Below are 14,618 nucleotides of genomic sequence, written 5' to 3' on the forward strand. Positions count from 1 at the left end.
ACACGTCAGCTGCCTGCCCTCAGTCACAACGAGGGAAATGAAGGACAGGACACGTCCTGAGAGACGCTGCTCATGCTCAGTTATAAGAGGAACTGTTGCCTCTTTCTGCCAGCAGAGGGCAGCAGGTCCAAAAGTGGAAACGATTTGTTTTTTTTATTCAACCAAACCTAAAGCTTTAGAAGACATAGCCGTGGTCGTCAGGGCCCGCCGCCCATCATGTCTGAGATGAGTCTCTGCTGCAGCAGACCTGATTTAAAACAAGGCATCGTCTCGAAGCCCTCAGGAAACCGGTTAGTCACTCATCCCTTTAAGTCAGGAGTGTGGCAGCAGGGACAGCGGGCCCTGAGGAACAGGACTAAAACCTTTATCACATTTTGTCTCATTAAATGTTTATTTTCCCCCGTATATTGCTTCCACTGATCTCTATTTATTCACTGGATTGATGGTTGGCCTGAAAAACTGCAGTCACTGGCCGCCATCTTCCTACTCCCTGTATGTGCATACATACTTGTATGTATTGTATATGCAAATTCTCAACTTGAACCGCAACTCTGTATATCATTGAAGTAGGGCTGGGCGATATGGATTAAAAATTAAATCTCCGATTTTATCATACCAAATCCAATTAATCGATTTTTTTCCCCCTTTTGTTTCATAAAAAGAAATTAAAGCAATTATTTTAAAACCTAGCTTTTTATGTCAAGCATTTCATCAGGGAGTTGACCTGAATTCAAAGTGCGACTAAAAACAAGCTGTGAAACATGCTTGTAAAACAAGATGGCAGCCGTGCCATTATAAACAATGAAAATACAACAAAACATTTGCTGCTAGTGGTATTACACATTGAGCTAAGAACAGGCTTCACTGCACTTGTGAACTTCAAACTAAGTTAAAAAAAGTTAATAAGTAAATGAAGTACCTCGTATTATGGTAAAAAAAAGTTTCCACTTAATATTTTGACAATATATTTGCCTAAACATGTATTCAGCATCACATGCTGTTCTCTTCATGGGAACCCAATGAGTGTATTGGCAAAATAAAATCCAGATTTTCCAAAAAAAAAAAATGAATCTTAAAGAATTGTAAATTCGAATGAATCAAATAAATCGATTTATCGCCCAGCCCTACACTGAAGATATTTTTGGTCATTTGTTTACAGTTACTTTAATCATCATCATCATCATCAAGAAATGTGTGTGTGTGTATACACACGCTGTGTATGTAATGTATAGATATACATGTACACTTAAACGAGTATTTTGCTAATTTATGTGATTTTTCTAGCTTAGAAACTGACGCTCTGTGGAGTGCTTAAATCGGTTCATTAATTTAGCGCTATTGTAAATCTATGTCAAATTTAAAGGCACAGACACAGCATAAAAGTTTATGGCATTTGACATTTTAAAAGTCTTAAGCCCCCTGAACATAAGAAAACTATTGTTGTCTGATGCTGTAGCGCACATTTCCCCTAGTTACTGGAGGAAAATAGGGAGTACCAATATGGCGGCTGGCGGCTTCACAGCGACGTGTACTACCGACGGCCAATCAGCAATCCAGTGAATAAATAGAGATCAATAATTGCTTCCCGTCAGTTTTACCCAGCAGCCCTCTGCTGCAGAAGAGCCTTCCCGCAGCATTACGCCTCCACCATCACAGGCTTACTGTGTTCAGAGTCACATCAGACGTCGAGTTCAGCTAAAACTCCAGGGCCCGTATTCACAAAGCGTCTCAGAGAGCTAATTAAAAAAACAAAATGATTGTCGCACAGCATCAAAATGTTTGAACGCTCCTCATTTACATCCTGGTTTTGATTTGCTTATGTTTACTCGCCATTCTGGCCATTTTACTGCCTCGTCTATTTGATATTAACGTGCACTCCCCTGTCAGCATTTGATCGTGGGCGCCTGCTTTTATAAAGAAGTTGGATTTGGTCAAAACAAACAACATGAAATGGAAGGAGAAAAAAAAAGGGGGAAACCCCGGAGGAGCAGCTCTGTCTGCACAACTCTGGGAGAAAAGAGTGTTGAGAGGTAAATTGGTCCCTGGATTATGGTGCAGATAGGCAGATTGTGAAGCACAGATCGATGCAGCTTTTTCTCTGTGCGTCTCGCCGTTTTTAATGCTCCAGCCTGGAAAGCCAGAAGTTTGCTGTGCAGCAATCTAAAGCCAGGGAGGAGATGGCATCCCACAAGCAAACTTCATAAGAGCATTTAGGCTACAGACATCATGTACAACACAGAAAATACTGTCTCACCTCTTGTCTACAGAGTGTTTATGTCTATTTTTCTGCAACTGTTTCCATTTCTTCTATGTTAATTATGGAGAGAATTTTCTGTAAATATAGAAATTCATCTGTGCTACATTCTTTGTACGTTTCTCCAATTTTAAGCCATGATTATTCAATATTTTTCCTATTATTTATCCTCAATGGAATTGCGTTACAACAACCACATCTTTAATCCATCCAGAGGCTGAAACAAAGATCATTTCCCTCAATGGGGATGATAAGGTTGCTCTTACCTACATATTAATTATCGGATGATCGTAATAGAAGTTGAAGTGCTCCTTTCCTCCACTGGGGGCGGTACTCAACATAGAGTTGACGTCACACTTCCAAAATGGCCGCGCAGCATTGTATATTTAAGCATAAAGGATAATTGAAGAAATTTAGGCGTGTTTATGGCAGCTGCACACAAACAAACGGTGGGCTAGAGAGGTAGAAGAAGACGGTACGCTTACACAGAAAGACGTGAAGATTGGGAAAACAGCCCGTCTGTAAAGCCCATATGGATCTATTTAATATATTGCTTTACTAAATAAAAGCTGAATACTTTACATTCTGTGGGTAGTTTTAGACCAGTTATGCTGCAGGTGATGGAAACAGAAACCAAAATGCTTATTTGTCCCCACAAGGCTGGCCAATAATCTCAGGATACCAGTCATGTCAGTATGCTGTTCTCAGTCACAGTAAGCAGCAACAACAGCATTTATCAAAACTTCTGGGCCATTTGATGTCAGTACAGACAAACTTGTTTGGAACCCCCCCCCCCCCCCGTTTTCAATGAGGCGGGCAGCGGCAAGCTGCAAAAACGCTGCAGCCGCTCGCGTGGTTGCGTCATTTTCCCACTTGATGATTATAAACTTAAAGTCCTTCTCAGTACTAACATTTTTTCATCTTAGGAGCTCACACAGAGCCTAAGATGCTTTGTGAATAACTTATTTTACTGAATGTAATAATGTGGTCACTCAGAGCCACTTTCCTTCTCAGGAATCTTGGTGAATGCGGGCACAGGAGTTTTGCAATGGGCCAGAAAATTCCCAGTTCAGTCTCATCTGACTGAAGCACCTCCTTCCACATGTTTGCTTTATCCCTTTAATGGCTTGTTAGAAACATCAAAATGGCTTCCGATGGTTTTCTCCAACAGTCACTTTCTAATGGGCACTTGGTCATAGAGAACTTGTCAGACTCTGCGGCCTGAGCTGTGGATCTCTTCAGAGGCGTCGGATCTTCACTCATCAACCCTCTAATCTACCACACTGCAGTAAGAAGTTCAATGGATCCCAAAGTTCAGTTAATGCCTGGCAGTCATTAGAAAACGACGACGACGGAGTTTCCTTGTGCCTGTGCTGCAACACTGGACTCCCCTAAAGGGGTTATCCAGCGTAATCTTTTTGTTTTTTTAAGAGCAGACATGACCGTTCTGTTGTAGGTCTTACCTTCTTAACCGGTGAAGTGGGCGTCGTCACCTGGTTTGTGGGACTAGTTGGCGACGACACGCTGACGGTGGCCGGGGTGGTGGTTGTGCTACTGGTCACCGCTGCTGGAGGCTTGCTCTTGTCTTAAAGAGTAAATAAGAACAAATGTTATTTCATAAATAAAATTTAAAAAAAATCCTAATCTTGCTGCAATGTTTTCCTTTTAACGGGATCACCTGCTTCATTCTCAGACTCTGAATCTTCTTCGTCCTCCTCTTCGCTCGAGCAGCTGGATTCGTCCTTCTTCCCCTCCTCCTCTTCGTCCACCTTCTCTGGCTCCAGGTTCTCGATGCGCGGCGCCGTCTTCTCTGGCTCCAGAAGCAGCGTTTCTTTGCTGGAACGCAGAACGTGACAAGTTTTTACCTGCGTGAAACTCACTGAGGTAAATACTTTACAGTGATATTTTTTTCTCTCCTCACGATAAACCCCCGTTTACCTCTTGAGTGGCTTCAGTGACTGGTTGTTGTCTCCTGTAGTGGTCGTTTCAATCAGAGGAGACTTCTTCACATCCTTCTTCTCACTCATCAGCTGGAATAAAGAGAAGAGCACGACGCTCAGAACCCGACCTGATTGGGCTGGAAAAGGCTCGGCCAATCAGGGATCCCGCTCACTCACCAGGTTTTGTTTCTTCTGGAGCTCTTCTAGGTATCCCAGCACGTCTTCATCCGCCACGTCAAACGCCGTCTGGCCCTGCGGAGAGCGAGGTCAAAATGTAAGTGAAACGTTGCGCAGCGTCCACTGACCGGTATCCACAAGCTTCCATGACCCACCATTTTATTAATAAGCTCCATGTCGCAAAGATTCTCCACGAGTATCCTACACGCCTCCTCTTTGCCCCAGTGCGCCGCGGCGTGTAGCGGCGTCCAGCCGTCGTAGTCCTTGATATTTACGTCATAACCTGCTTGGATTAAAAGCCTGCACAGTGAGGGGTTTGGGAAGGAGGGAGAAGGAGGGGGGGGGGTGAATTAGTGAACATGGCCGATGGATTTGATTCTGGAAACCAATCGTTTAGGAAGCAGCCGGGGTTTCTGCGTTCAGGACTGAGCCAACGCCACAGCCTCGAGTCAGATGAACTGAATCAGTAAGTGACCATAAGCGTAAATAAATTTAAGGAGGATTGCATTGAATTAAACTATTTCCCCATAAACTCTCAGCAGCTTCCCAGCTCCCGACTGCAGAAAATCACCACGATCCTGCTGCCACATCCTGACTGCAGAAGATGTCGTTTTGGTTTTGGTCCAAACGAGCCAACTGTCCTTTTTTAGGGTCCGACCAATGGTTGCCATGGCAACAGATTCTCCCACCTCCACTGCAGCTAGACGAGGATTTACAAAGAGCCTGAGATGATGCGTTTTGGTCTCTTCAGATCAGAGAACATTCTTCCTGCTGCGTCCTCTGCATTTACGGCTTCTTGTGAACGGTAAACGAAATGTCTAACCCCCCCCCCCAAACAGTGGGCTTTTTCTAACCACCCTTCCAGAAAGGCTAAATTTACAGAGAGACCAACTTGAACCTGAGTTGTGGCTCTCTGCAGCTCCTCCAGAGTTACCACAGCTGCTTATCTGATGCTCTCTCTGTCCTTTCTGCCATGTTGGTCTCCATGATGCTGGGGCCTCCACACAACAGCTAAATATATTACACACAGGTAGACCATTAGATAAAGAGTCAACTTCTGGGTTCTGCTTAGGGAAGTCAGGAGTAAAGGGGGCTAAACACATATGCAAGCAACATGTTTAAGCTAACTCCTCAGTTGCATAAAAAGCTCTAAAAGAAAAACAAACACACAAATCTGTGGCTGTGATGCAATGTGGAAAAGTTGGAAATGGGAATATTTTTGCATACAGTCTTCCCTTTCATCTCATTTTAGCAATGCAATGTTTCAAAGGGGTTCTGGTCCTGCAGCGTATGCCACAGAGCCGGTCATCGTAACGTTTTGTGTACGCTAGCTGTCCCATACGTCACTGGTCCTCGAAGAATCCCAGGCAGCACACTGTCCTGGCTACCATCCCAGGGCAGATGAACAAGTTTCTTACGCCGCAGCGGCGGGAGTTTATTAACGAGCCACAGAAACCGTGTCAAAACAAAGCAAAATGACAAGACCCAACCACTGTAGTAAATCTTGTGTCAGCAAAAAAGGAAAAACCTGCTTAACGCCGCTGCCATAAGCCGACTCGTCCTGTTCAAAGCGCTTCTCTGAATGCACCCAGTGAACCAGCTTCCCGCTGCAGTGCGCTGCAGGTCATCACATGCTCCGGCTAGTCCGCAGTGTTGCCTCCGTGCTTACTTTAAAACCTCCACGTATCCTTTAGCGGCGGCCACGTGGAGCGCCGTTCCTCCTGATTTGGCGTGCCGGGTGTCTTGAATCTGGCCGCTGTTTAGCCACTGCCGGGCGTCCCTCAGCATGATCCGCTCCTCCTCTTTTCGGGCCGCCTCAATGTCCAACCCTGGAGAGATGAAGAGAAACGACACGGTAAAAAAAACATCGTACGGAGATCCGCTGCACCTGAGGAGGAATCTGCAGACGCTGCGAATGCCCGACAGAACCAGGCTCAAGGATGCCAGATTAAGGCGATAACAGATCGCTCGCAATTGAAGCGCAAAAATGATTAACAATCGTGCTTCTTGTTGTTGGGCTGGAAGTAATTGGCATGCAAAACCTGAAATGATACGTTCTGCACATTTAACAAAAGTTTTTACACGGCAAAAAGGGAAGTATAATTTTCTTGAAAAGAGTGCATTTGATTATCTGCCGAGTATTTTGACCACTGAAATAAGATAATTAGATGTACTGCACCAATTTTAAGTGCAAAACTCTTTCTATTGGCAGACCATTTAAACTCATCTGCTCAAATCGAGGACAACGACACTAATTTCAAGAGAATTTGACTTACTTTTAGTTCCTTTTTCTAGAGTAAGACTCAAGCAAAGACTCAGTCGTAAGAACTGAGACAGAAAACAGAAGCTATCTGTGACGTAGAGTAAAAGCACAAACAAGATGTTTAGATTCAATAAACCCTGTTTTTAACACCGTTTCCCTTCAGTGGTTTAAACATCAGATTAAACCAAAGTTTGGAGTTAAAAGGCCTGATTACTTCCTGTCATCGTTATTTTATTCTATTAGTCTTTTGAAACACAAACGTTTCTCAGCTACGTGTAAAAATGTGCCTCATAATTAAAAGTAAACAACTAGTCATAAAGTACGATGGTTGCCATTTTAATAAAGCGCTCAGTGAAATCCGTCGGTCCTCTCCGAGCCCTGAAAGGTCGCGGTGAAGCAACGTTGGGGTGGAAACGGCTTTATCCTCCCAGAGTGGATTCAGGGCCCGGTTCTGGTTAATCCAGCGAGCGCTTATGCTGTTATCAGCTTTTCACACAGCTGCCTGCTTCTGGCTGACTGACTGGTGTGCATACCAGAGAGATGTCTCACCCGGCTCTACGTACACTTTGTCAGGTGATGTCAGTCCCGTTTCTGGAAAGGTGCGCGCACACCCTTACGCCGCATATTCCCCCACATAACAACCGTTACGCCCGCACGCATCCCTGTAATCATCTTTGGTGACAACTCTTTGTCATATAAAGCTGCATTTCAGGCTCTGTGGAGGAAAACCAGAGCTCAGATAATTATAGCTCCGCCTCTGGATGAATACAAGGGTTTTGTTGAGGACTTTGTTATGCTTTGGGGAAGCGTTTGTGCCAATATCCAGTTTATTAAAACAACATAATAGCTGCAAACAGAGACACTGCTTAGCTGGTTAAGTGGGTCAGTATGTCAGTGTTATACAATCCATACGAGGAAGCAGCGAAAACAGGCCGGTCTCACCGAGACGTCTGGCTGAAAAATGGTCCGATAAGTCGCCGCTGCACGCCGAGCCTCAACTGCGCTCAGCCTCTTTATATAAACGGAGAGCTTCTGAGCTGTGTGAAAACGAAATTTCGTTCTGTATGCACTCTGTGTATACAAAATGACAATAAAGAAAGTCTAAGTCTAAGTCTAAGTCTAAGAGCATAGAGGTGTGCTGGGGTAGGCTCATCAGAAAGCGTTCTGCTCCATTCTGACCCAAAGCTAAGGGACCAAAGTCAGCAACGGCATGATGGGGTGGAAAAAAAAAAAAAAAAAAAATGACATTTTGAGAACAGAAAGAGGAAATGTGGTTCTCAAGGAAAATTGGAGCGACACCGTCTGATTTTACTTTCCACCATTTCAGTCATAATGATTTCTCTTATCTGCTACATTTAGAAAATATTGACATTTCATTATTGAAAAAACTAATTCTTTGTAAGCATAGTGCTGACCTGGGGGTAAAACTTGAAATGAGTTTAACAAAAATCTGAAAAGTGTAGCATGCTTTAGTCTTCAGAGTCCTAAACTCTCATACCCCAAAATACCGTATTGTTCAGACTATAAGTCGCATTTATTTAGAAATTTATTTAGCACAATCCAAGACTAAAAACTGACATTTAATCTGGTAACCTATTTTATGCAATTACGTGGCTGAATCTGATTGGCTGAATAACATGAAATACACCTGAGAGGACGAATGGGATAAATTAGCATAACAAGCTAGCAACTGCCAACAAACCTGTAAGCTAGCGCTAGCTGTTATTAGCTGCACATACATCCCAATAACTGGGTTCTGTCTCGGTCTGGGCTCTCCTTACAAGCTGCGCCACGCAACGCTCTGCTACCCAAATGTAGACTGAAAGAGCGAAGTTAATGTTTCAATAAAATCTTAAGTGGAGCAGGATAGTTTTCACAAGCCTAGAGCGCCCTCTTGCAGCTATAGATGGTAATGTTTACTCGTCGGTTCATGTTGGTTAATATGATTTACCATTTAAAATTGATATATAAATTGCACCTGACTATAAATCATAGGATCGTCCAAGCTATAAAAAAAAAAGTGTGACTTGTAGTCTGAAAAATACGATAAGGTGAAAGTCACCGATGGCCTCCTGCTGTCGGCGGCAAATCATTAAATGGTTCTCTAGTGGGTGGACCCACTCCAGAAGAACCTGGAGAGATGTAATGACAGCCTCAACTTCAGATGGAAAACACACGCCACACTTTTCAGATTTGTATTGCAAAAAAAAAAATAATAATTTTCCTTTCACTGCAAAGTTTTGTGCTACTCTGTTGGCTCATAGCGTAAAACTCCTAAAACGTTGGCGTTTGCAGTACCGTGACAGGATTTGAAAAGGATCCTGGAGTCTGAATGTTCTTGCAAGGCGCGGTAGCTTTGCATTCATCGGACCAGGGCAGCAAACCGGTGCACATTATTTCACCTGATGCAGAGAACTAGGGCTGAGCGGGTCGGCGAGCTCCCTTTGATCTCGACTGAAGCGGACAACACGGTCTATAAAAAGCATGGGGCCTAATGGCCTCTAAGCAGCAACACAGAACCGGAGCTAAGTGGAAACGCTGGCAGTTCAAAGCTGATCTGCTTTCAGAGAGAGCAAATGCATATTGCAGCTAAATATTGAAAGGAAATTGACTGCAGCTTTAAACATCTGAGTGAGGGCATTTTTAGGATGGTCCAGTTTTTAACCATTACAAAACTGAAGACGGAGCGTTTATGCAGCCGTTTTGGGTGAGGCTTCCCCTTCACTGAGCAGAATCAGCTGCCAGGAAAGGATCTGCAACAAGGACATGTTCTCCAAGCTCGCTGGTTCTGTTTACCACTTGTTAACAGTTTGGAGTGTGTTTGAAAGCAGAAAAATCAAAGCACAGACACAGGGACGCGTTATATAACAGCTAGTTGCATAATGCTGCCTACTACCTCTAGCATTAAAAACAGGAGCAACTGCCTTCAGGCCTGAACCACTGAAAATTCACTCCACAGTGGAGCTTTGTCATGAAAAAAAAAAAAAAAAAAAAAAGAGCCAAATATTTAGGTTTGCTAAAAAAAAAAAACAAGTTATGTCATTGTTTTCCTCCCTTTGGATCCTTTAGTAATAGAGGATTAAGCTGGGAGTGTTAAGAAAAAGGCAGAACACTTCCATTAGTTGTCAAATCTAAATAAAATCTGACTGTGGTCGTTTGCTGGGAAGCCTGAGGTTACTAAAGTCAGCCACAACACACATTATGACAGGGAGAGGTTACATGCAAACAGTCTTCTGAGTGGAATCATTACTGGATGTCATCTGCTTTTAATCACTTTGCAATGGGATAAAGAAGTTAGAAGATAAAAAGGCCAAGCAGCCACATTTTTACCTAATGACTGCAGGGAGCGTTGGGCACTGGAAACTAGCATCCGTGCATGAGGCTTAAATTATACCCGTTGCAGTGAATATTTGTGCACGGCGACTTGCAGACCGAAGAAAGACTTTACAGACTTTACATTAGATGTTTCAGGAAATGGCCTCGTGGCTGAACACGAACTGAGGAGCAGGAGCCAGGTGACACATCGGTGGATGGCCCCTGTCCACGAGGGACACGGCCAGGCCAAAAATAGCAAAAGCAGGCTTTTCGCTCTCGAATCGTCACATGAGAGCTAAGAACACAGCTGGATGATTTTCTACGTCTTTTATTACATAAGGGAACTGAAAAGCAGCAGGTGGCTGACACGCCGACTGTCCAGCTCATATCTGAAAACACTTGCATGCATGAGACACAGAGGGGCCACGCCACTGATGTCCCCTCCAGCACCTGCTTTGCTTTAGGACATCATTCTAATGAAGTTTTTACACTAATGACGAAGGCATTGCTGTAATTCAGATCCAATTGTCAACTTCAATCCAATTATAGTAGAGTCAAGCTTTGTTGATCTTATTCCAATGATAAGAACATTTATAAGAACAAGTTTCTAAAAGCTCATTTAGGCGCTACGGTGGCAGGTTTAGCTTTTATAATTAGGTACGATGCCTTGCTAAAATTGCTGCAAATGTAAAAACCATGCATTCAGTTCTGAGCTTTGATGCATCCCTGCCTCCGATTGGTTGATCTTATAGCCGTGGCATTCTGGGTAGGCTCTCGTACTGGGAGTTTATATCGTGCATTTTGTTCACAGCGTTACGGAGAATGCCTTTTAAGGCTAGCCGCTGTAACGGCATCTGCTTTCATACGTTTGTCAGAAATTAGACGGCGTAATGGCGGACAGAGCACCGACTGCACACTGAAGTGAAACTGAGTGTTTTAGATCCGACTGCATCGCCTGTTAAACGGAAGGAAGAGCAAATAAAACAGAAGAGACGTGAGCGAAGAGAGGCCATTATTTCCGTTTTAGCTCGACCCTCGGGGGGTCGGGGGGGGGGGGGGGGGGGGGGCTGTAGATGCACGGCCTACTGCACCTTGTCGGTTAATCTCATTCTGAAGAAGTTCCTCCATTGGCTCCTCTTCAGCGATGTCCAGAGGCGTCTCCCCCTCACTGTTCACGACTCCAACGTTGGCACCCTGGCCAATCAGGTACCTGCATTAAACAAACGAGGAAGAGATACAGGAATCTATTAGACAAACACTTTTTAAAAACGGCTTTAAAATCTCCTAAAGCAACATTATTGCCAGTGGAGGGATTTCTGCTGTTTAACTCCCTTATATCCTAAAACCGGAGAGGAAACGGTTATTTTGGTGCGCTGCCAGCGGTGGCGCTCACTGGTGCGATCTATTGTTCAACAGGTCAAGGAGTCCCAACACTTTTAGGGAAAACTGCATCAATCAGTGCAAGTAATTAGAAATGGGCAGGTACCAAAACGACAGAGGCCAGGTGGAAATGATTTAGGAGCTACAGTAAAAGCCCTTCCTGCAGGAAAAAAGAAGGTATTTTTAGAAAGACGCACAAATCTTGCATCACATTTTATCACGCAACAGGATGAATCAATGAAAATAGGCTTTATTCTAAAGCAGGGGGTTTTCAAATTCATTGCAACAAATCTGCTGATTTCAATAAGTTCACATTATTTTCCCCCATTACTTTGTCTTCTTCACTTTCCTGGAGGTGAAAGATGCTCTGCCCGTCTCCACAAAGAATCCTAAAGACTAAAGTAGCGCTTAGTAGCATCATCTTAGCAAAGGTTTCTTAGAATTTCTAAGATTTGTCTTAGAAATTCATCTCAGTCAGATCAAAGTTACCCACAAAGCATCTCAGGCCTTAAGAAAGCTCCTAAAGTCAGGAGTGGTGAGGAGGACTTTTAGTGAAGCTGGAAGATGGTGGAAACGGAGAGAGCTGATTGGCTGATCCACCGCCTAAACAGTGGAATAATGAGGATATGAAGTTCTGTAACAATCAGACAATTATTAATATGTATATAAGATAAACCATCATCCCCAAAGAGGGAAATTAATTTGTTTCCACGGCTCAATGGGTTAATGGGGTAACGTCGTTTTATTGAGAATAAATAATAGGAAAAATGTTGAATAATCAAGAATAAGTGGAGAAATTGACAAAGTATATATATATAAGTGCACATTAATATCAAATAAATATAGTAAAATGGCTGCCGTGTAAAAATAAATCAGCAAATCAAAATAAGGTAAATAAGGTGTGTTCAGACATTTTGATGCGGTGTTACAATTTTGCTACATTTTTTTAATTTCTCAATCCAGTCTAATAGGTTAATTTCTCTCCTTTGATCACTGGGAGCGCATTTGTGGTGAGTTTTTGTCTTGTCCCATTGTTTTTTTTTCTTGTACCATCAACCACAGCTCTTAAAAGACAGCGTCACACCTAGCAACGGGGTCAACCACACCTCCAAGATAAAAACGTCTGTCGTTTCCTTCCTCAGAGTCGCTCTCAGCAGCGATCTGAATCACTTTTAGCCCAAGACTAGACAGGAATTTCTAGACTAAGACAGGAAGCTTCTGAATATCTTTGTGAATACGGGCCATGGTCTTTAAGAGCGACCTCATCAGGTGTTGCCGTAGGGGACAGTGGTAGATTAAAACCGTGCATCAAGCACTAATTTGCATTAGCAACGCTGCATGCTGGGAAACTGCGATGATGAGTGTAATATAATGCATTGTCTGGCTCTAATATTTATTAGGTAAGATCTGGATTGTGTTACATAATTTTATTATATTTCTACGGGCCCTCTTGGGTTAATACATAATCCGTGAAAGGACATCACAACCAAACAAAGTTAGAAAATGAAGTCAGATGGAGAAAATGCCATTTTAATTCAAAGCCAGCAACAGAAGACATTGAAGCCATTAAGCCTCTCGCGTTCAGCTGCCTCCAATTAAAGCTGTGGCCACACTCAGGCCCTTCTCATTAGATCAACAAACCACTTGAAACGCGCCTGGATTTCACACAAATAGAAACCGACCCAGTACAATCACGTCCAGCGCCTCGTCTTTTTGATTGGACTTTCTGTCCTTCCCTCTCCTAGCTGGGCTCAGGCTGGCCCGGTGGCCTGCAGACCCGCTGGGTTTCTCAGCGCAGAGTCTGCGATCGGCTGACGGCGGTGAGGAGTCGGACCGAGCCAAACGGATCTGGCTCTGTTGATCGGGTCCAGCTACTGTGAATGGGACTTAAAAACGGGCCCAGTGAGAACTTCCAGCCTCCGTCAGGCTGCAGTTTCTCCCTCCGTGACATGATGCCTCCATTAGTCACCCATATCGGCACAGCCACTTGACATTTCCCTGGAAATGTCCAACAAATGACCGCTTGTTGTCCGTCACGCTGCGCCTGGCTGCTGTGTTCCTGAGGCCCACGCAAAGAGACGTCTCTCATTTCAAGTCAAGTTTGGTGGCATTTATAGAAAAAGAAGAAACATCAAGTTAAGATATGAGTTTAATTGCACGTCTCTAACAGAATGTTTGTTTCTCGTCTTCCAGCGACAGTTTTTGGTGAAGTGTAACCCAAGTAAAGCGGGTCAAAGCACACTCCCACTACGCTGAACAATGAGTACTACAGAGCTCCTTCAGCCCGTTTAAATGTCTTCTGATAGCATCTATGTGTTCAGTTTTATGCCATTTGAACCATCTCCAGTGTGCAGTTCCACATGTAGAGAGCGACACTAATCTCTTAGTGTGTAACAACGAAAAAAATAAAGTTCTTATATGGAGAAAATGCTGAAATTGGTATTGCAGGAAATTATCATAAAGAGTTATTGGAGAGTTACCAGAGATGTGAACACAGTGGTTTTAGATGATTACAACCACAGGACAGGTAAAACAAGCCGTTGCTGTGCACTGCTGGTCAGCTGGCTGAAAGAAGTTCCGCCCCCTGACTTATAAGATAAACTGGACATTTAAAAAAAAAAGTGGGATTAGTGCATTTGTTCTGTTGTCAAGGGTTGTTTGAAATATAAGCCATTAGAAATGTACTTCTCAAATAAATTCACAGATGGACATTTTACAGTCAGAGCCAATAAAAAGTTTATATCTGCAGCGTTCTCCGCCTGGCAGCCACGCCGGACGGTAAATATGGAACTGCTTGGCAAGCTGACTTTTCCAGTCACAAATCTGACTTTAAGGGATGTTCTTGTTATATTTTACCGGGAAATCAGGAAAATCTGACTTTGTCCTACTAAGAGAACACATCATTAGCTACTGGAGAACATTTTAGATTAGGGCTGGACGATATGGAACCAAAGCATATTGATATTCAAAACACGAAATTCAAAAACATATTTTAAGTGCAGCCAAAAAATATATAAAAATAAATAACGTGCTCTCTGAACTCTTTGAAGTGGGCGGAGCTGATCTAGGTCTGCGTTTATGATTGGTTGGGAGGATGTGACGACTAGTATTAACCTACATGAAAGCAAAAAGGAAGGAAAACTGTTTTATTGAGCTTTTTATTTACCTTTTTTTCCCTATTGCACCACACAGCTATGGATTGATATATATTGTTATTAAATCATCATCTGGCCTATTCCAGATTAGTAAAACAGACAGAGCATAGAAACCAAAGGAGCTCCTAACAGCA

General features: G+C 43.3%; 1 protein-coding gene across 14 annotated transcripts in view; it reads right to left on the reverse strand.

Annotated features, from left to right (window-relative positions):
* ppp1r12a (protein phosphatase 1, regulatory subunit 12A) overlaps positions 1-14,618 on the reverse strand; it is a 61,081-nt gene that overhangs the window by 20,748 nt on the left and 25,715 nt on the right. For all 14 annotated transcript variants that reach the window (XM_036149255.1, XM_036149248.1, XM_036149251.1 and 11 more), the window contains exons 3-9: positions 11,041-11,159; positions 6,041-6,200; positions 4,527-4,671; positions 4,372-4,446; positions 4,193-4,284; positions 3,933-4,090; positions 3,718-3,839 (exon numbers count right to left, since the gene is read on the reverse strand). In XM_036149255.1, coding sequence (XP_036005148.1) covers positions 3,718-3,839; positions 3,933-4,090; positions 4,193-4,284; positions 4,372-4,446; positions 4,527-4,671; positions 6,041-6,200; positions 11,041-11,159 — 871 coding nt within the window. The remainder of the gene's footprint in view (positions 1-3,717; positions 3,840-3,932; positions 4,091-4,192; positions 4,285-4,371; positions 4,447-4,526; positions 4,672-6,040; positions 6,201-11,040; positions 11,160-14,618) is intronic.

The sequence above is a fragment of the Fundulus heteroclitus genome, chromosome 17 (assembly GCF_011125445.2).
Source record: "Fundulus heteroclitus isolate FHET01 chromosome 17, MU-UCD_Fhet_4.1, whole genome shotgun sequence".
NCBI lineage: Eukaryota > Metazoa > Chordata > Actinopteri > Cyprinodontiformes > Fundulidae > Fundulus > Fundulus heteroclitus.